Source organism: Choloepus didactylus, chromosome X (genome assembly GCF_015220235.1).
Source record: "Choloepus didactylus isolate mChoDid1 chromosome X, mChoDid1.pri, whole genome shotgun sequence".
In the NCBI taxonomy this organism is placed as follows: Eukaryota; Metazoa; Chordata; class Mammalia; order Pilosa; family Megalonychidae; genus Choloepus; species Choloepus didactylus.
This window is the reverse complement of record NC_051334.1, coordinates 45,807,251-45,829,829: the sequence shown is the minus strand read 5'-3', so window position 1 is coordinate 45,829,829 and position 22,579 is coordinate 45,807,251. Positions and strand designations below refer to the sequence as shown.

Sequence of the window (22,579 nt, the reverse complement as noted above, 5' to 3'; positions counted from 1 at the left end):
AATAGATTAGACATAGAGATAGAGATAGAGAGAGAGAGAGAGAGATTTATTACAATACATTAGGTTACATGATTGTGGGCGCCAGCAAGTTTGAAATCTGTAGGTCAGGCCAGCAGTCTGGAATTTCTCAGGCAGAAGCTGAAGCTGCAGTCCACAGTCAGAATTTTCTTCTTCCTCTGGGAAATCTCAGTTTTGCTCTTAAGGCCTTTCAATTGGTTGGATGAGGCCCACCTAGATTATTGAGGATAATCTCCTTTACTTAAAGTCAACTGAATATAGATGCTAATCACATCTACAAAATACCTGCACAGCAACATCTAGATTAGTGTGTGATTGAATAACTGAGGACTATAACCTTGCCAAGTTGACACAGAAAACTAACCATCACAGCCAGTATTAGGCAGTTGGTATTTCGTTGGAAGTGGGTAACTTAGTCCTGCAACCCATGTATGCAGAGGAGAACAGTTACTTTAGAAACTCCAAAGCAGTAGATAATTCCCCAAATGGGTATATTTGGTTTTGAAATATATCGTTATTTTATTGGAAATATTTTATTTCCCAATTCTGTTTGCCATTGGCCAATATAATTGTGGGTTTGCACTTGGCCAGCACACACCAAACAGAAGTAGATGGAGGCCCCATTCTGTGAGTGGGACCTTGGGGAGCAGTTGCCTCCACCATTGTGTTGGCTTGAATATATTATGTCCCTCCAAAAGCCATATTCTTGAATGCAATCTTGTGACAGCAGACAATAATCTTTTGATTGAGTGTTTCCATGGAAATGTGACTCAATCAACTGTGGGCTAGATCTTTGATTGAATTATCTCCATGGAGATATGGACCCCGCCCATTCAGGGTGGTCTTAACTAAATCACTGGAGTCCTACAAGAAAGAGACATTTTGGAGAAGGTCATTGAAAGCTGATGCTTGGAGACGCAGACAGAAGAACATTTGGAGATGCTAAGCTAAGAGGTGCTAGCTCAGAGTTTGCTCTGGAGAAACTGAGAGGACCCCCAGATGGTTAAATGCAGAGGAGCTGAAAAGGCTAAGAGAGACAAGCCCACTGACATTTTGGAGAAAGCTATTTTAAAATACAACTTGGGAACAGCAGACACCAGCCATGTGCCTTCCCAGCTGACAGAGGTGTTCCGGATGCCATCAGCATTTCTTCAATGAAGGGATCCTCTTGTTGATGTCTTAGTTTGGACACTTTTATGGCCTTAAGACTGTAACTCTGTAACCAAATAAACCCCCTTTATAAAAGCCAATCCATTTCTGGTATTTTTCATAATGACAGCATTAGCAAATCAAAACAACCATAAAGGAGGAGGTGGTACAAGATGGTCTCTAAAGGCTTTTCCAGTTATAGTTCAAGAGGTGACCCAGAACCTTCTTGGCAAATATATCAGTTATCTCCTGCTATGTAAAAACCACTTCAAAATTCAGTGGCTTAAAACAGCAATGGTAATTTATTTTACTTAGCAATCTGTAGCTTGGTCAGGACTTAGTGGGGAAAGCTCTTCTCTGCTTCACTTGTCATAAGCTGGGGTGGTTCAATAGCGCTTCCGAGATGGATCAATCAAATGGCTGGCAAGTTGGTGCTGATTGTCAGCTAGGGCCCCCTCAGCTGGGGCCGGGGCTGGGGACCTTGGTTCCTCTCCATATGGGCCTCTTCATGTGGCCTTGGCTTCCTTAGAGCATGGTGGCTGGGTACAAGAAAAAGCATCCTAAGAGAGAGCCAGGGAGAAGCTGTATCACCTTTTATGACCTAGCCTCAGAAGTTACACAGTATTACTTCTGTAGCATTCTATTCACTGGAAGTGAGTCATCAAAGGCAGTCCATATTCTAGGGGAGGGGACTGAGATGTCACTCATTGATAGGAGGAGAGCCAAAGAGTTTGCAAACATGTTTTAAAACCACCTCACAAATGATACCTCTATTGTCCACCTTCATGTTGGGCACTATCTCTGACTCCTCCTTCCTCATCCTTCCCCCTCCCCATTGCCCCTGAGACTTGTAGACTCTGACTCCAAAAAACATCTCAAATCTTTTCATTCTCTCATCTCACATCTGGACCATTGCATCTTCCTAACTGACATTCCTCCCTCCACTCTTTTCTCTTGTGACATTTAGGATTAGATTCAATTGCTTGTGACAAAAAATCCAAATAACAGTGGCTTAAATAAGATCAAAATATGTTTGCCTTTCACATAAAAGAAATTGATACATAAGCTTTCCAGGGCTGACACGGTGGCTCTGTGATGGTCAGGAATTCAGGCTACTTTCACTTTGCTGCTCCACAACCCTTAGCATGTCATGCTTCAAGATGGTTGCCCAAGGACCGCCATCACTTCTCCATTCCAGCCAGGAAGGAAGAACAGGTGAAGAAGAATATACCCTCTCTCTTTAAGGACCCTTCCCAGAAATGTCTGCTATATATATTGACCCTAACCTTAACCCTAACCCTAGTCACACTACCACACCTAGCTATAAGGAAAGTTGGGAATGAAATCTTTATTCTGGACAGCCATGTGCCTGGTTAATATCCAGGGGTCAGTATCTGACAGTCTTAGCCACACTGCCCAGAATCTATTCGATACCTTGCACTCAAAATAATTTTCCAAAAATGTGTATCTGAGCTTGTTACTCCCCTGCTTCAAACCTTCAATGGTTCCTCATCCCTTCTGGATAAAATAAAAATTCCTTAGAATGACTTCAATGTTTGTCCTATCTGGGCCTCCTCTCTGTCTACTCTCACTAGTGACACTCTGAATTCAAGGAGTACTGACCTACTTGTAATTTCCAGCATATTTCCTCACATCTTGAGGTTTCTGCATATACTGTTCCTTCTGCATAAAATACTTTTCCATTCTCTTTGAAGATTCATGCTACTCATGCTTCAGGCCTCAGATTAGACTTCACTGTCTTCCAAGAAGCCTTTTAGAAACTTGCAAAGATGTCTTCATTTCTTTTAAGATCAGAAGAAGAAAATAACTTTCAGGTTCAAGAAAATGATCTAATAAATGTATTTATATTTATTCCAAGGCAATTGTAAAATATAACTATCAATTTTCTCTAATGGAGGAAATGGGCCATGAAGACAAAGTACTTAGGATCCCCCCAAAAGTTATAATATGACTCTGCTCCTGTGGGCAGATCCCTGCCTTCACTCCACATTGTGACTGCTGGGCACTCAATCTCTCCTACCGGACAGGTGCTCCTGGAGGGCAGGGACTGTTTTGTTCCTCTTTGCATCTGCAGCACCCAGAATACAGCCCAGTTCTTGGTAGATGCTCTGGAAACTTTGGTGGAGTGAATGAACGAATGGATGCCTGTTTTAGTTTGCTAAAGCTGCTGAAATGCAATATACCAGAAATGGGCTGGCTTTTAACAATGGGAATTTATTAGTTTACGAACTTAGAGTTCTGAGGCCATGAAAATGTCCAAATCAAGGCATCATCAAGATGATACCTTCTTCCTGAAGACAGGCTGCTGGCAATCCTGGACTCCTCTGTCACATGCCAAGGCACATGACAGCATCTGCTAGTCTCTCCCTTCTCTCCTGGGTTTCGTGGCTTCCAGCTTCTGCCTCCTGTGGCTTCCTTTCTGTTTCTGTGGCTTTCTCTCTCAGCTTTTGTGACTTTTTTTCTGTGTCATTCTTTATCTGTCTGAATTTCATTCTCTTATAAAGGTCTCCAGTAAAAGGATTAAGACCCACTCTGAATGACATGGATCACATGTTAAGATCCTACTCACCAAAAGATCCTACTTACAATAGGTCCACACCCAGAGGAATGGATTAGCTTTAAGAAAATATTTTTCTGGAGTCCATAAAGCCTCCACATCATCACAGTGCCCTCATCTCAGCAACTGTGGTATCATGTGATATGATCATCTCATTCCCAGTAAAGATAAAGGGTGCAGGTTCTACGTGCTCCACTACCTCTCACCTGGTATACTGTCTTTGTACAAATTCTAAGTACGTGTGACCTTTGGCAACTCAATCTCTCTAAGTCTCAGTATTGCCATCTGCAATATGGGAGTAATAATTGTACCTACCTCATTAGGTTCTTATAAGAGGGAAACGAATGAATACTTTGTACCCATGAGGAGCTTAGAACAATTCCTGTTGTATAAGTAGTCAGTAATTATTACTATTATTGTTGCTGTTTTTGTTGCCAGTTAATGTCCTACCTCCCCCAAAGATATTTTCATTTAAGAGTTGGCTATAGAAGAAGGGAGTATTACTTACCATTCCCCACCAATGATCATCTCGAATGGCTCAGATTGAGATAGAGCAAGACCATCAGAAGCCAGGAGATCTTCCCATGGCCTCTAAAATCATTTTCTGTGGTCTCTACCTGCATAGCTTATGGGGTAGAGGTGGGGTGGGATCTATTACAGGCATGGATATCAGGGTCTAACCAATTGGGTTCAAAATCCTGCATCTGACCCTTCTATCCCTTGCCTACACTCTTCAAACTTCCGATTCCTCATCTGCATAATGAGGCTTAAATAGCATCTACCTTGTGGGGTGCTTAGGAGGGTTAAATGGGCATGTGAAATACCCTGTGCACTGCTTGGCACCTGGTGGGTTAGTCCCCTCTTTTCCCATCTGTAAACAGTTCCAAAGGACTGAGCACACATGAATCGGACATGCATGGACTTAGAAGTGCAAGTATGGATGTTCTTTAATTTTCTCCCTCTGAACTGGGTTCCTGTGCTCCCATTCCTCTCAAGCATCCCTAGCCACATCTCATCATACCCAATCACTTCAGAATCCCAACCAGTTTCAATCACTACCTCCCTGGGGAGTCCAGGGGCTCCTCCAGTGCCCAGGCCATGGTGGTTTGACAGACATCCACACTGACCTCTGCCCATGTGTTCTAGTCTTCATCCAAGGACAGGAGCACATTCTGCCCATGGCCATGGCCCAGCTGTGGCTCCATCATTGTGTGACCAATAGTCTCAGTTTCCCTGTTTTAACACCAAAAGTCCCATGTCCCAGGACACTCCTCAGTCCCCTCAGGAATGGCTGGTCATCCTACCCTGTGGTCCTCTCCATGACATTGTTATGGCTTAAAAGTGAGTCCTTGCCTGATGTGCACAGAGTCAATTAGTAGACACCAGGATTTTGAGAAGAGAAAAAGTTTATTTAGCAGAAGCCAGACTCATGGAGACAGGAGGAGAACAGTAGTCAAATCTGTCTCCCAGAACTGGAGAAACTTTCAATGTTTTACAGCATTCAAAAAAAGGCAGGAAGGCTTAGGATAATGAGCAAGGTGGTTTGAGACGATGAGGTTAGAGATAGTCTAATCACTGAACATGCACAGATTGATTACATGCTTAGTTTACTTGAATTTTAAAGTTTAGGCTACTTAACATGTCAGGCAGGCCAACTCTGATTAGAATTGCCTTGTGCTGGCAAGATAACTTAGGAATTAGGGTGGTCAGTTCTGGACTGACTTGCGTTAATTAGTATTCTGATTTGCCAAAGCTGCCATTATGCAAAATACCACAAATGGATTGGCTTTTATTTTTATTTTTTGTGTGTGTGAAATATTTAATCCTAAGAACAGTGGACATTTTATTGGAATTTGAGAACTTGGTTTATTGAAAGACAAGTTGAGGAAGATATCTGTAAAAGAAAAAAAAGCCAACAGAGCATGAAAGTTCTTAAGTTAACAAATTTACCCCTTTTTTTCCTTTGAGATTGGAATCTTAGCAGTGATAAAAGCAGAGTGAGGATTATAAGTGGTAATGCATGCTGTTTTTTTTGTTTTGTTTTGGTTTGGTTTTTTTTGGGTCTGATGGTTTTTTTTTTTATTTTTTTATTTTGAAATAAATTCAAAGTTATAGGAACAGTTGCAAAAACAATACTAACCCCATACACAGAATTCCATCATACCCTGACCCCCCTCTCCCAATAGCTCAATCCACCAACTTTAACATGCTGTCACATCGCTATTTCTTTCCCTCCCTATCTATCGTCCATCATCTATTGCTCTGTCTTCTGAACATATGAGAGCTAGCTGCACACATCCTTGAACATACACTATAATTCACGTATACACTTCCATGAACAAGAACATTCTTTCATGCATGGATTGGCTTTTATAAAGGGGATTTTTTAGGTTACAAATTTACAGTTCTAAGGCCACAAAAGTGTCCAAACTAAGACATCACTGAAGAGTGGTCAAAGGTGTCCAGAACACCTCTGTCAGTTGGGAAGGCATGTAGCTGGTGTCTGCTGTCCCAGGATGCATTTCAAAATTGCATTCTCCAAAATGTCTCCAGGCTTCTGTCTCTCTTAGCTTCTCTCAGCTTTTTGCTTGGTTCTCCCAGGGTGTTTCTCTCTCTGCATCTGGGAGTCCTCTCCTAGCTTTTCCAGGGTAAACTCTGGGCTTCATCTCTTAGCTGAGCATTTCCAAATGTCCTTCTGTCTGCATCTCCAAGCTTCTGTGTTTATGTCAGCTCTCAGCATCTCCTGGGGGCAAACTCTGGATTACATATCTTAGCTTCTCTCCAAAATGTCTCTCTGAGCTTCTCTGAGCTCCTTCTCTCCATGAGCTTTCTTAAAGGACTCCAGTGATCTAATTAAGACCCACCCAGAATGGGCAAGGGTCACACCTCCATGGAAATGATCTAATGAAAAGTCTTACCCACATTTGGATCAGTCACATCTCCATAGAAACATTCAATCAAAGGTCCCACCCCACAAGACTGTATTAAAAGATCATGGCTCTTCTGAGGTCCATAACATCTTCAAACCTGCACGCTCCGTCTCCAATCCTGGCTTGTACTGAAATGGCTGGCTGATTCCAGGTTTTGTTAATTCCTCATGTGGCGCACTATCCTCTGGGTTCTCACTTTCTGGAAGCCCAGAATTTTCTAGGCCATCGATTTCTGGTTTCCTTGTACCCAAGAGTTCAGTTCTCAGCTTATCTCTTTCTTCTCGCAATTTACTATAAGCTGCAAGGAAAAGCCAGGCTGCATTTTCCATATTTAGTTTGGAGGTCTCTTCAGCTAAGTATCTCAGCTTGTCACTTTCAAATTCTGTCTTCCATCCAAAACCAGGACTCACTTTTGCCAAATTCTCTGCCACTTTAAAACACGGATTGCCTTTCTTCCAGTTGGCAATGGCACATTCATCATTTCTGTCTAAGGCTTCATCAGAAGTATCTTTAGAATCCATATTTCTACCAACAGTCTCTTCAAAACAGTCTAGGCCTTTTCTATCAAGCTCCTCACAATTCTCCCAGAATCTTCCCCTTATCCATTTTAAAAAGCTGTTCCAACATGTTTGGCATTTGTAAATTCAGCAGCATCCCACTTCTCTGGTACCAAAATCTGTTCTGGTTTGCTACAGCTGCCATTATGCAAAATACCAGAAATGAAGTGGCTTTTATAAAGGGGTTTTTTAGGTTACAAATTTACAGTTCTAAGGCCACAAAAGTGTCCAAACTAAGGCATCAACAAGAGGATACCTTCACTGAAGAAAGGCCAATGGTGTGCAGAACACTTCTATCCACTGGGAAGGCAAGTGGCTGATGTCTGCTGGTCCTTTGCTCGAGGGTTCTGGTTTCAAAATGGCTTTCTCCAAAATGTCCCCTGGCTTCTGTCTCTCTTAGCTTCTCTTTCTCAGCTCCTGTGCATCCTTGCTTGTTCTCCCAGGGTTTTTCTCTCTCAGCATCTGAGGGTCCTCTCTTAGCTTCTCTGGGGCAAACTCTGGGCTTCATCTTTTAGCTTAGCATCTCCAAATGTCTTTCTGTCTGCATCTCCAAGCATCTGGGTCTGTTTTGGCTCATAGCTTCTCCCAGGGGCAAACTCTGGATTACATATCTTAGCTTCTTCCAAAATGTCTCTCTCAGCTTCTCTGAGCTCCTTCTCTCCATGAGCTCTCTTAAAGGACTCCAGTAAACTAATTGAGATCCACTCTGAATGGGCAGGTTTATATCTCCATGGAAATAATTGAATCAAAAGTCTCACCCACAGTTGGGTGGGTCACATCTCCATGGAAACAACCTAATCAGAAGTTCCCACCTACAATAAGTCTGCATCCAGAAGACTGGATTAAGAGAACATGGCCTTTCCTGGGGTACATAACAGTTTCAAACTGGCACAATTAACAATGGGGCTACGTGCAAGGGCACCTGACTTCAGGGTGCTAAACAATATAAGGGGATACAAATGAGCCAGTCATGTGTTGTCTTGTTACTGTCCAGTTACAGGGTAAAGATTATGCCATTTCAAAACTTAGCATCAGCACTAAAGAAACAAGGCATCTGGGTTACAGTTCAGCGAGTTGCAATAGTTACCGATATTTGCTTCTGGCTACATTACAATATATCAGAAAGTTAGAAAGTATTTGGATAATGATTCAGTAACTATATTTGTTAGCACTCTGTTACAACTTCTCCAACCTCTAGGCTCCAACCTCAAGGCCACCAGAGGTCCTTCCACCCTCTTGGGCCCCTGCTGGGGGCCCCAGGGCTCCAAGCTGCTGACCCTGCACCCTGCTGGGGTGCACAGGGCCCTGGGGCCTTACACCCCTGCCCCAACAGCTGACTCAGCCAGAGCCTCCACTAGGCAGGTACCCTGCAAATGCACAGCTTACAGACACACTTATGTCCTGGATCATTCAGTCTTTGATTTTGATCTCAAAGCCAAGCTCTTGGAACTTGAAAATCCTCTTCTCACTCACAAAGCCTGACTCTCGCAAAAAAAAATTTGGTTGACTATCACCACTATGCTCTCTGCTGGAAGTTTGAAAAATTTTTAATTTAATAACAGCAGCAAGCCAGGTGAAATCACTGCCCTCCCCCCTATGTGGGATCTGACACCCAGGGGAGTAAATCTCCCTGGCAACGCAGGATGTGACTCCCGGGGAGGAATGTAGACCCGGCATCGTGGGATGGAGAACATCTTCTTGACCAAAAAGGGAATGTGAATGGAAATAAGCTTCAGTGGCAGAGAGATTCCAAAAGAAGCCGAGAGGTCACTCTGGTGGGCACTCTTACGCACAATATAGACAACCCTTTTTAGGTTCTAATGAATTGAAATAGCTAGCAGTAAATACCTGAAACTATCAAACCACAACCCAGAACCCTTGAATCTTGAAGATGATTGTATAAAAATGTAGGTTATGAGGGGTGACAATGTGATTGGGGAAAGCCATGTGGACCACTCTCCCCTTTGTTCAGTGTATAGATGGATGAGTAGAAAAAAGGGGGCAAAAAAAAAAGCACCCAGTGTTCTTTTTTACTTCAATTGTTCTTTTTCACTTTAATTTTTATTCTTATTACTTTTGTGTGGTAATGAAAATGTTCAAAAATTAATTTTGGTGATGAACACACAACTATATAATGGTATTATAAGCAATTGAATGTACGCTTTGTATGACTGCATGGTATGTGAATATATCTCAATAAAATTGAATTAAAAAAAATAACAGCAGCCAGCATTTGCTGTGTGCCTACTACTAACAAATGCTGTTTTAGGTATTTACATCTATTAACTTAGTTGATCCTCATGATCTCTTAAGGCGCTATTACTGTCCTCCTCACTTTACAGACTATAACCCAAGGTCCAGAGAGACTAAGTAACTTATCCAAGCTCACACAGTGGTAGGTGTGGAAGCCAGGTTGAATCCTGGAACACTGACCCCTGGGGCCCTGGTCTTAACTGAGTTTCCTTTCCCTTATTAATTAGCAGGTCCACTGTCATTTTTTGTTCAGTGCAATGAGAAAGGTGTAGGAGAGGACTAGAAAGGCATGCAAAATAAGCGTAGGTAAGGCCTTATCACCAAATTTTAGCCCCCATATAAAGCCGCCCAAATAAAGATGTTCATGTGTGGCATGTAATCATGGCAATATTGTAGTGAAGTGGTAGAAAGGATCGAAAGGGCTGATCAAAGGCGGGCGATCTGATGAATTCAGCCTGAGATCAGCCCTCTTTCCAAGGGCAGCGTGGGAATATGATGGTGGGTGGAGAGGCAGGTGCTCCAAGCTCCCGCTGCCTGCTGGGGATGAGGGTGAGGAGGGCCCTCGGGAAGAAGAGAAGGCCTGTCCCCTTCTGCCCCCTGGGGGGTCCCCCATCCACCTGCCCCATGTCTTCCTCCTCCCAGGCCTCCAGAGCACCCTGTCCGGCCCTCCAGTGGCACTCAGCCCTACCCCATAACCCCGACCGTCTTCCCCACTTTCAGGGCCTGCCCATCACCCCCTTAGCCTCCCCGCTTCCACCCTCACTCAGCACCCTTGTCCCCCTCCTGGGGGTCTCTCCCACATCTCCACAGGGCCTGCCCAGCCCCTTTCTGCGCTGCCCGTCACAGCGACTCCTGGACCGCGTGGTCCGGCGCTATGCTGAGGTGGCTGATGCCGGCAGCATCTTCATGGACCACTTCACGGACCGTGACAAGCTGCGCCTGCTCTACACACTGGCGCTCAACGCACACCCCATCCTCCTACAGGTACGCAGCGACCCCTCCGTCCCAGGCCCAGGAAAGCGCCTCCTGGGAGAAAGCCAACTCTGCTGCGTGACAGGGACTGCAGGAGCACAAATTCGGGGAGCACTTCCTAAGGTTCTGAGGGGCAGGCCCTGGATTGAGCTCTCTCTCCATTTTACTGCAGGCCTTGGGGCCACCAGCCCATAACAGTACCTTGGTGGCCTTCAGTAAATATCTGTTGGTTTCTACAGTGTGAAAGTGCTGTGATTGCTGTAGAGGAAAGAGGTGTAGGAGCTCAGGGCAGGGTGGGCTGAGGGAGTTGGGGTGGGTGAGGGGGAACAGGAGCCACCTTAACTGCCTGAGGCAGCCCTGAGGGACTTTTTGAGGGAGTGCAACTGTGACCTGTGTCTCAAAGATCGGTTAAGATTTGAGCAAGCTCAGGAGGTGGGGAAATGAGCCAAAGAACTCCTACCCAAACACCCACCCCCACAACATGTGCCCTGCAGCTCTTCTTGGAAAAGAGAAAAAAATGGAAGTAACCTAAATGTCCCTCCATAGAGAAATGGCCAAATAAATGAGAATGTGTGAGAGTCTGGTGATGCTGCCTTCATACAGCTTCCAGTCCAGTGGTAGAGACAGATACTTAAGAAATAAGCATCCATCAAACAATCTCAGGTTCTTTCAAGTCAGTGGTTTCTTTGTGAGTTATTCCAGTGGCTTATTTTAGAACATGCGGAGTCTAATCATGCCAATTACTCCTAGACCCCAAGGGTCAGGACACAGGGTTCATATAATGGGCACAAAGGAAAAGTGAAAGTTGGAGGGAGAAACAGGAAGAAGAGGAGGGCTAGAGAGAAGAGGAGGAAGGAAGAGGTGGAAAGGGAGGAAGGAGAGAGGGGGGAGGAAGAGGAGAAGGAAACCACAGCAAGGACAGTTAATAAATATAGGCAAATGGATGGCTGCTGAATATGCAATAATAGCTCTTTTGTATTGATCGCCTGCTACCTGCCGGATAAGAAAACTGGGGCCCAGAAATGTTAAGTGACTTGGCCAAAGTCACTTAGCGGGTGCCAGAGATAAAACTCAACCCCAGAGCTGTCTAACTTCAGAGTCCATATTCTTTCCTCTAATACCTGCCTAATAAAAATTGGCATTTTAAATACTAGAGGAGGAAAAGGAATTGCTGGTTGTCCTGCACTCAGAGGGCTTTGCTTCTATGAGTCTAACCTTGACGGCAGCGGCAGACACTGGCTACTTCCAGCCCTAGTTCCTGAGAAGCCTGGGCTGGGGACCACAGGGCTCCTTCCATTCAGCCACTGACCCGGGGATGGCTCTGTGGCTGCATATTTTGGCATTTCCAGTAGGCCCAGGACCCCCCTTCAAGGCACAGAGTGAAAAAGTTCCCTGTTGGGCCAGGTATTCATGAACGTGGTGGGGAAGGGAGGGTGAATTAAAATGGGCAGAAGGCCACAGAAAATCATCAGCGAGGATGATGACTTATCTTTTTAAAGAAGGAAAAGCAAGGAAAAAAAGTGCCAAGTATTGATAGTCTCTGTCATTTCCCCCATAGTTGAAAGAAACACCATTCTAGATACAGCTGCTTCAATAAATAGTCAAAAAAATAAAAAAAAAGCCAGCCAGAATTCCCTCCCCACTTCTTCATCTCACAATTCCATATGTTTGGAGCTATTACAAGGAGACAGAGGACACAGGCTGTCCAGAAGGTTCCAGTCAGTTGGGGAGCACCCATGAGTATCTAATTACCCCAGCCAGGCAGATTTGCACAGGGCTAGGAATTGAGGAGAGGAGACTTCAGGCTTGTTCACTGTCCCCAAAACTTGAATGATCCAAAAGCCACCTTCATGATTTTTGCCCTATCCTAGAATCACCTGTATTGTTATTTTGAAACTATTTTTCTTTAGCTCAGCCTTGAGTTGGACTGCTTTTTTTTTTTCATAGCCTTTTCCTTAGGCAGTTATCTGTGAAATCTCAAAATACTAGTCATTAAGGCATATTAAGAGTCGGAGAAATTCTTGAAACCCAATCTAAGGCATAGAAATTAGAGCCTCCTTTTCTAAATCTTTCCATCAACAATCGAACAAAAAACTGGAAGGGGGGGTGGCTGGGTGAGGAGGGACCAGGGTATTGTGGTGTTCCAAGAGGCCTCAAACGGGGTGAGAGACACTTTGCTAATATGTTTTGAGTCAGAGGATGCCTGAACAAGGCTGATCTTCCTGTATGCACCTGGTGAGAGGCAAAGACAGAGCTCTCTACTTGAGTTCTTCCTCCCTGATCGAATGCCTCCTGCTTCCGGCTTGCCAGATCTTCCCTGAGGCCGAGGGATGGCCGCTGCCCAAGTACCTGGGTTCCTGTGGCAGATTGCTTGTCAGCACTAGCACCAGACCGCTGCAGGAATTCCACGATGCTCCCCCAGACCAGGCCGCCGACCTTGCCTACCAGCTGCTTGAGGTCCTGGAGTCTCTGCGGAACAACGATTTGAACTACTTCTTCTACTTCAACCACGTAGATGCGGGCATGTTTGGCGTCTTTAACAATGGGCATCTGTTCATCCGAGATGCCAGCACACTAGGAGTCATTGACAAGCAAGAAGGTACCTAGCCTGGGCCTGGATGAGTGACTGGTAGAGGAGACGCAGCTAGGGAGGGGGTGGCCAGGAGCTGTGCCATTGGGCCTTCCCAGTCTCCATTTATCACAGAGAGGGCCACCCAAATTTGGGGGGTGTTAGCTGCCATGTAAAGTGTCCTTCTCCCCTATTTTGAGTCTCAGTTCCAAAGGAACTCCGGCTCCAAAGGAGAACTGCAATTGACCCTGCCCGTAGGGGCGTTTTGCATCATGGCATGGCCCCTGCTGCGCGTATGGCCCGGGGACCTGGCTCTGCCCCTCCTCAAACACACAACTCACAGGTCCTTCTCCTCCACCCAACCTTTCTCATCAGATGCTTTTAGCCTTTATCTAAAATTTAAATATCTGGCTGATTCATTTTGCAATCCATTTTGGCACATTTGCTTTTTTTTTTATAAAGTTTTCAAAGTATAAAGCACAGAACCAAATGAGGTGTATGCGTGAATCATATTTCTCGCTATGGGCGAAAGTTCGTCCAGCGTTTCAGAACACTTTGAACATCCCAATATCTAAAGGTGGCCAAATTTTCTGAGCCCAGTGTTAGGACAAAGGATTTTCTTTTCCAATTTCTGATTTTATGTATATGAGAAGGCCTACAAAGCTAGATTAAATTAAACTACACTTAATTCATTTCCTGGTTTGCCTTTAATAAGAAGAATAGAAGGGGAAGAAACCAGGCGGATTCCAGAATGATTGGGACATGTAAAGCATAGACCGTCAGTCCCACTACAACCCGCTGAATGAATATTCTGGGTTATCCAAACTTTCTCCTGACTTTGCCTTTAAAAAGGGCAAAGGAAACCGACCCTAATAATTTCCTGAGTTCCCCAGTTCAGTAATTACGGGAGAATAGCAATATGGATGTGATTCTTACAAAGCCCAATTTCTGGTTGGGAGAAGTGGGTTTTCCATGTCCAAGACTCAACCTGTAGTAGCAGAGAGAACCCCCACATTGATCTCAGAGGAGGCCATTGTGTCCCTGAGTCCTAAATTCTCCTGGTGACAGAGAAATGCTAAGAGACCAAATCACTTCATCCATCAATTCTCATTGATAGTGCCCTCCCCCAAGGCAAGCAGGTAGCAGAATGTGAAACATTTTCTATTTCTCTTCCAGGCAGCCAAGTAACTTCCAAGGAAGAAGAGAATCAAGACATCTTTAGCTGCCTGGTCTCTGGCTGCCAAGCCAAGCTGCCCTCCTGTGACACCATCGCTGAGAAGCAGAGCCTGGTGCTGGTGTGTCGGCAGTTGCTTCCCCAACTTCTCCACAGGAAGTTCCCCTTCCCGGTGCAGGAGGAGATAGACACTGTACTCACTCAGTGTGGTGAGGACACCCACCCTGACCCTGAAGTCCTTGGGGCTGCCAGGCAGCTGAAAGACATCTTGAGGCCCCTGAGAACCTGTGACCCCAGATTTGCCTACCGCTACCCAGACTGCAAGTATAATAACAAGTTCTGAGGGGCCGGAGCCTAGCTGATCTCAGGGGACACCATTCTTGGCCCTCTCTTCCCCCAGTCAGGTTGCTGCAAGGTTGAAGGAAGCAGCTGGGTTTTAAATGTGAGGAAAAATGCACATTCATTTCCCAGGGATTAAGGAACACTCTAACTGCCACAGGGGAGTGTCACGATACCACAGGAACACCCTTGCAGGCCACGACGTCCTGGAAGAGGCCAGGAGCAGGCACTGGAAGACCTGGGAGTGGACACTCGCTCAACCTCTTTGAGCCTCAGTTTCCTCATCTGTAAGAGATGAAAACCTATGTTCTCCACCAGACTTTCATGAGAGTGAAAGAAGACAAAGAAGTGAGGGGCCTGTGACACTAACCCCCACCTCCACCCCCTGAGCCACCCAGGCCACAGCATGGAGGGAAGGCAGTGTGAAGATGAGGCTCCCGGCCAGGATCACTTTAGACTCAGACAAGAGGGTCCACCTTCCTGCTCCCATGCTTTAAGGGGTCCTACTCCAGCCCTCTTGTCACTCTCCCCATCCCACCCCACCATAGGGTGAGGAGACTGCAGGTCAAGGGCATGTGCCCGCCAGGCCTGCCTTAGCCCAGAACAGCCCATGGGAAGCGCAGCCTCTGCCCAACCCCAAAGATGGATTTCAAAGTGCAGTGGCTGGGGCCCTTAGTCAATCCCACTCCCTGGAGCAGGAGGGCTGGGAGTGGGACAACACTGTCACTGTAGCCACAGCCAGGGGCCCGGGGCCAGCTCTCTCCACAGGGCCATGCTCCAAAGCAAGACTGAGGAGTCCAAGAATTCTAACTCAAAGCTGGCTTCCAAGTTGTTACAAAGGTATATTTTTCAATGTCGGCAAATAGCACGTATTTTATTTAACAATTTGTTGGTTTGCTTTATGCCCTTTAAACATTTTGACATATGGTATGTGGGCCTCCATTTATACTCTTGTCCCAGCCCCCTCAAATATTAGTGGAGGGCTCTTCTGGACCTTTGCCCAGCCTCTCTGCCAGCCCTCTACTCCCCAGGGACCTCTCATTCCATCTCCTCTTTTCTACCCTTGAATCATGGCCTTTCAGGTCAGAATACCTGGTTTAACAGCCCTCACATTGCAGGTAGGGAAACTGAGGCCCAGAGAGAAAAAGTGACTTGCCAAGATAGTTCTAGAAATTCTGCTATGCATCCATGCTCCTCTTGCCTTCCCTGTCAGCCTCTGACTCTCACCTTGTGCTAACAAATTCTGGTCCCATCACTCCACCCACCATATTTAAAGATGGCAAAGAAAAGCTTTATTTGGGGGCACAGTATTTTGGGGGTGCACTGTGGTGGCTTCTGCATTTGCCTTTTGACTGCTCCAGGCACTGCCCCCAGAGCAACCATGAAAGTGATAATGACAGAAGAAGCTTCTGGAAGAGCAGGGTTGGGCTACCTGAGAATCTTTGTAAAGGTTCCCTTTTGAATATGGTGAGTGAGGATTACCTACCCTTCTCACCTGCATGGTCATGGTTCCTCCACCCTGTTGGCTTGGCTACAGAGTGGGCTCCTACCTGCTGCCTGACCAGAGCCCAGAAATGAGGCAGCAGCCTTCAGAACCCCCCAGAAGTTTCACAAAGGAAAAAGAACAGCCACTCTGCCCCCTGTTTGCACAGAGACCCTCTGATGCACAATCCAGGCCCAAGCCTGTCACTCTGAGTCTGGGTATTTTTCCACTGCAAAGTGCTTCTACTCCATGCGTGGCTTTGAGAGTGGGCCCCAGCTCTTGGCTGCTTCAGGGTCAGCCTCAGCTGCCAAGAACCACTCCCCTTGAGGCCATGCCTTTCCAGAGATGCGTCCTTATCACAGGGATGTAAAAACCCAGCCATTGGGGTCCACAGAGGGATGACTCTGACAGTCAACTCTCCTTCCAGAGCTTGCCATCAAGTTGGTTAAGACTGTTAGGCCTGCATCACTGTCTAACTTCTGCCTGCCAGTCCTGCTTCCTCTGCATTCTTTTTACAGGTGTTGATCCCTCATAAACATCTTGTACCCTGTAGTGGCCTGAATGGTGCCCCCCACACACACACTCAAAATATGTCCATGCCCTAATCCTGGGAATATTACCTCAAATGGCAAAAGATATAATTAAGTTATGGATCTTGACAGGAGTAGCTGAGCCTATATTATCCAGGTGGGCCCTAAATACAATCCCATGTATCCTTATAGGAGAGAGGCAGAGGGGGTTTGAGATAGAAACAACTCTAAGTGAAGATGGAGGCAGAGATTGGAGTGATGGCAGCTACAAGCCGATAAACGCCGGCAGCCATAGGAAGTTGGAAGAGGCAAGGAGCATTTCCTTCTCTAGAGCCTCCAAAGGGAGCACAGCCCTGCCAACACCTTGATTTCAGCCCAGTAATACTGATTTCAGACTTCTGAACTCCAGAACTGTGAAAGAATAAATTTCTATCATTTTCCACCACCAAGTTTGTGGTAATTTGTTCTAGTGGCCACAGGACACTAATACATACCCCAAGCTCCATCTTAGCTTCTGCTTCCAGAGAGCACAGCCTGCAGTATTCCCCAACCCCAGTCTATTGTGATTGATTCAAAAGCAAAACCAAACATAAGGGAATGTGGTATGCATCCATGCCCGAGACTGAGGTTTGGATGGTTTCATTCCTCCACTTATAAAGCTCCATGCATCTTTTAGAACCTGTGTCTGAGTCCTACCTTGACCCAAAGTTTTTCCTGAAAGCCCAGCTCCAGTGATCCCTTTCTGGAAGCCTCTGGACCCCTGATCCACAAGCCCATGCCCATTTGGAAGCTAATCTATCTTAAAGAGAACCATGTCCCACCTTCCCCATACAGCTGGGAGCTTCCCGAGGATGGTGGTGGGGTAGGGCCCTTCATGGTTTTTCAGTCATTAGCTTGGTGTTTTTCACTCACATACTGGAATGGACAGAGTGGCTCCTGGAGAGCAGCTCCTTCCCCTCACCAGCCAGGAGCTGGATGGAGTCAATGCTCAAGTGGTTTCAGCCAGAACAAAATGATCATGTTGTATTCTCACCCAAGAATCTGATTGGAGGAGGCATGAGGGTATTTTTTATGAGTTATGCCAGCCACTGCCTTACTGCTGGCAGAACTGGCTCCATAATGTGTGAGGCCCAAGTGTAAAATGAGAATGTGGGACCCTCTGTTCAAACATGATTAAGAATTTCATGATGGTGACAGTAGAACATTAAAGCAAGCACGTGAAGCCAGCCCTGATTGCCTGGGACAGTTCATTCTCCTTAACCTTGATGTAGAGTGTCCTTGGGGTTTTCAGGGTCTTGTTTGACCTCCACACCCCAGAGAAAAAGGCATGAGACCAGGGGTGCTATTCAAAATATTTAACAACCGTGGGGCAAAGGCACTGACCTATCAGAACAGACTCCACTGGCTGCAGCTATCAGGCGGGCGTAACCACAGCCTTGTGGACCAGTCCTATTTTCCAAATGAGGAAACTGGTTAAGAGATTTGCTCAGAGTAACAATTTATAGGGCCCCTGCTTTCCCAGTCCTCCCTGTCACATCTGACTCAAGTGGTTCAGCCTGAACATTTCCTCTACAATTAAAAAATAAAATATCTTGTTAGATTTGTCTTTGTTTGGAAAGATCTAGAGTTATGGAATCAGACAGACCTGGTTTCAAATCATGACTCTGACAATTACTGTGTAACCTTGGGCAACTCATTTAACCTTTCTGGGCCTTACTTTTCTCATCCATAAAATGAAGAGAAAAAGATTCACCCCTGCAGGGTTATTTGTCCTGTATAAATGATGTAATACAGCTCAAGAGACTGGAACATATTTGAAGGCAAATTTGGGGAATGAGTAGAGGGTCTCCCAGCAGAAAGAGTGCCTCATACAGCCAAGATAAACTCTGCCACCCCTTGTGAAGGACAGTTGTCCCCACCCCAAGCTCTGCTCCAGCCAAGAGGAGTCACCAGGATGCCTCAGGCTGCTAGGCAGTCTGACTCTGGCCATTTTTCTTCCCTTCCTCATCCACGCCCTGGGTGATCAGGAATGGTGACTGGGCAGCCACTATACAGGAATACCTAATTTTATTGTACTTCACTTTATTATGCAGTCTTACAAATTGAAGGTTTGTGGCAACCCTGCATCAAGAAATGTTGGTGACATTTTTCCAAAAGTGTGTGCTCACTTCATGTCTCTGTGTCACGTTTTGGTAATTCTTGAAATATTCCAAATTTTTTCTTTATTATTATACCTGTAATGTTGATCTGGGACATTATTATTGTAATTGTTCAGGAGCACCATGAACCACCCCCATATAAGATGGCAAACTTAATAAATACTGTGTGTGTTCTGACTGCTCCACTGACCAACAGTTGCCCTATCTCTCTCCCTCTCCTTGGGCCTCTCTGTTCCTGGAGAAACAACATATTGAAACCAGGCCAATTAAAAACCCTACAGTGGCCTCTAAGTGTTCAAGTGAAATGATCAAGCTTAGTGAGGAAGGCATGTCAAAAGCTGAGATGGGCCAAAAGCTAGGCTTCCTGTGCCAAATGGTCAGCCAAGTTGCGAATGCAAAGGAAAGGTTCTTGAAGGAAATTAAAAGTACTACTCCAGTGAACACACAAGTGATAAAGCAAAAAAGCCTTAGTGCTGATATGGAGAAAGTTTTAGTGGTCTGGATAGAAGATCAAACCAGTCACAACATTCCCTTAAGCCAAATCTTAATTCAGAGCAAGGCCCTAACTCTCTTCAATTCTATGAAGGCTGAGCGAGATGAGGAAGCTGAAGAAGAAAAGGTTGAAGCTAGCAGAGGTTGGTTCATGAGTTTAAGGAGAGAAGCCATCTCTGTAACATGAACGTGCAAGGTAAATTAGCAATTGCTGATGTAGAAGCTGCAGCAAGTTATCCAGAAGATCTAGCTAAGATAATTGATGAAGGTGGCTACACTAAATAACAGATTTTCAGGGTAGACAAAACAGCCTTCTTTTGGAAGATACCATCTAGGATTTTCATAACAAGAGAGAAATCAATGCCTTGCTTCAAACTTCAAAGGACAGGCCGACACTCTTAGGGACTCTCTTGGTGACTTTAAGTTGAAGCCAATGCTTATTTACCATTCAGAAAATCCTAGAGTCCTAATTATGCTAAATCTACTCTGGGTGTGCTCTATAAATAGATTATTTATAAATAAATCCAAAGCCTGGATGACAGCACATCTATTTACAAAGTGGCTTACTGAATATTTTAAGCCCACTCTTGAGAACTGCTCAGAAAAAAAAGATTCCTTTCAAAATATGACTTCTTATTGACAATGCACCCAGTCACCCATGAGCTCTGATGGAAATGTACAGCAAGATGAATGTTGTTTTCATGTCTGCTTACATAATATCCATTCTGCAGCCCATGGATCAAGGAATCATTTTGACTTTCAAGTCTTATTATTTAAGAAATATATTCTGCAAGACTATAGCTGCCATAGATAGTGATTTCTCTGATGGATCTGAGCAAAAATAATTAAAAACCTTCTGGAGGGCTGGGCAAGATGGCGGCATAGAGAGGAGTGGAAGCTAAATAGTCCCCCTGGAACAACTACAAAAAACCAGAAACAACTAGTAAATAATCCAGAATAACTGCGGGGGGACAAACGAGACCATTCACTCATCATGCACCAACCTGAATTGGGAGGAATGCCCAAGAACACAGCATAAAATCTGTAAGTAAAACCTCCGGATCCAAGTCGCGAGACCCCCTCCCCCATAGCCCAAGCTGCAAAGCCTTGTGGTGCCAGAGAGAAGCTCTCTCCCAGCAAGCGAATATAGCTCAGCTGAGCTCCAACTGAGGTTTTAAGTAGCGAGTGTGAACTGCTCACTACAGGTATGAATCCCCAAAAAACAGACAGAGGCTTTGGGTGACAACTGACCTTGGAGAGCTGGAGGGTCGCCTTGGACTGGGTCTGAAGGGGACTATCTGTTTCTTTTTTGGCTCAGTGGAGAAAGCCCCAGTCATTTTCAGTTTCCAGGGCTGTGACTCGGGGAAGGGTGGAGACAGCACAAGCAGAGAGCAAGACCATTGAAATGCTAATGACCTCCACCTGAGGGGTCTGTCTTCTCTAGGAGGAAAGGGGTGGGGCCCTTTCCATTCAGAACCAGACCCCAGAGCCTGGGGAAACACGGCCATACCTCCTCACACCAGTCAAGAATTATAGTCTAACAGGCATCACCTGCTGGGCAGAAAAGCACAGTGACCTGAGGCATCACAGGGTGGAGCAATTTTCTAAGACACACCCGCAGGGAAACCAGATACTGAATATTTCTTCCCTCTGGGACCTGAGCCTGTTCTGGTCTGGGAAAACCTGATTTGGATAACCAAGGAAACCATGCCTAGACAACAGAAAATTACAACCTACACTAAGAAAAACAAAGTTATGGCCCAAAGGAACAAACATACACTTCAACTGAGATACAGGAATTTAAACAACTAATGCTAAATCAACTCAAAAAGTTTAGAGAAGATATTGCAAAAGAGATAGAGGCTGTAAAGGAAACACTGGGCATATATAAGGCAGAAATCGAAAGTACAAAAAAACAACTAGTAGAATCTATGGAAATGAAAGGCACAACACAAGATATGAAAGACATAATGGAAACATACAACAGCAGATCTCAAGAGGCAGAAGAAAACACTCAGGAACTGGAGAACAAAACACCTGAAAGCCTACACACAAAGGAGCAGATAGAGAAAAGAATGAAAAAATATGAGCAACGTCTCCAGGAACTCAAGGATGAAACAAAGTACAATAATGTACGTATCATTGGTGTCCCAGAAGGAGAAGAGAAGGGAAAAGGGGAAGAAGCAATAATAGAGGAAATAATCAATGAAAATTTCCCATCTCTTATGAAAGACATAAAATTACAGATCCAAGAAGCGCAGCATACTCCAAACAGAAGAGCTATGAATAGGCCTACGCCAAGACACTTAATAATCAGATTATCAAATGTCAAAGACAAAGAGAGAATCCTGAAAGCAGCAAGAGAAAAGCGATCCATTACATACAAAGGAAGCTTAATAAGACTATGTGCGGATCTCTCAGCAGAAACCATGGAGGCAAGAAGGAAGTGGTGTGATATATTTAAGATACTGAAAGAGAAAAACCACCAACCAAGAATCCTATATCCAGCAAAGCTGTCCTTCAAATATGAGGGAGAGCTCAAAATATTTTCTGACAAACAGACAATGAGAGACTTTGTGAACAAGACACCTGCCCTACAGGAAATACTAAAGGGAGCACTACAGAGTGATAGAAGACAGGAGTGCGTGGTTTGGAACACAATTTTGGGAGATGGTAGCACAACAATGTAAGTACACTGAACAAAGATAACTATGAATACGGTTGAGAGAGGAAGGTGGGGAGCATGTGAGACACCACAAGAAAGGAGGAAAGAAAGAATGGGACTGTGTAACTTGGTGAAATCTAGAGTATTCAACAATTGTGATAAAATGTACAAATATGTTCTTTTACGAGGGAGACCAAGCAAATGTCAACCTTGCAAGGTGTTAAAAATGGGGAGGCATTGGGGGAGGGATGCAATCAGCATAAACTAGAGACTGTAACTAATAGAATCATTGTATTATGCTTCCTTTAATGTAACAAAGGTGATATACCAAGGTAAATGCAGATAAGAGGGGGGGATAGGGGAGGCATGTTAGACACTTGACATTGGTGGTATTGTCTGATTCTTTATTCTACTTTGATTTAAGGTTATTTTTCCTTTTGCTGCTTCCTAGCTGTCATTATTTTTTCCTCTTTCTTTTGCCTCTCTACTTTCTTTGACTCTCCCTCCTGCCTTGTGGAAGAAATATAGATGCCCTTATATAGATAGTGGTGAAGTGGTGAACACATAAATATATGACCATACAGAGAACCATTGATTATTTACTTAGGATGGAATGTATGGTGAGTGAACAAAACCATATTTAAAAAAAAAAATGGGTTGATGACAAAACCTCGAGGGCAATATACTGAGTGAAATAAGCCAGACACATAA

At 44.9% G+C, this 22,579-nt stretch overlaps 1 protein-coding gene across 1 annotated transcript in view; it reads left to right on the top strand.

Annotated features, from left to right (window-relative positions):
* The window catches only part of DIPK2B (divergent protein kinase domain 2B), a 67,004-nt gene extending 50,007 nt beyond the window's left edge, over positions 1-16,997 (top strand). The window contains exons 3-5 of the mRNA XM_037822597.1: positions 10,296-10,469; positions 12,768-13,056; positions 14,203-16,997. Of these exons, the coding sequence (XP_037678525.1) occupies positions 10,296-10,469; positions 12,768-13,056; positions 14,203-14,543 (804 nt within the window). The 3' untranslated portion in view covers positions 14,544-16,997. The remainder of the gene's footprint in view (positions 1-10,295; positions 10,470-12,767; positions 13,057-14,202) is intronic.
* Positions 16,998-22,579: the final 5,582 nt, after the last annotated feature.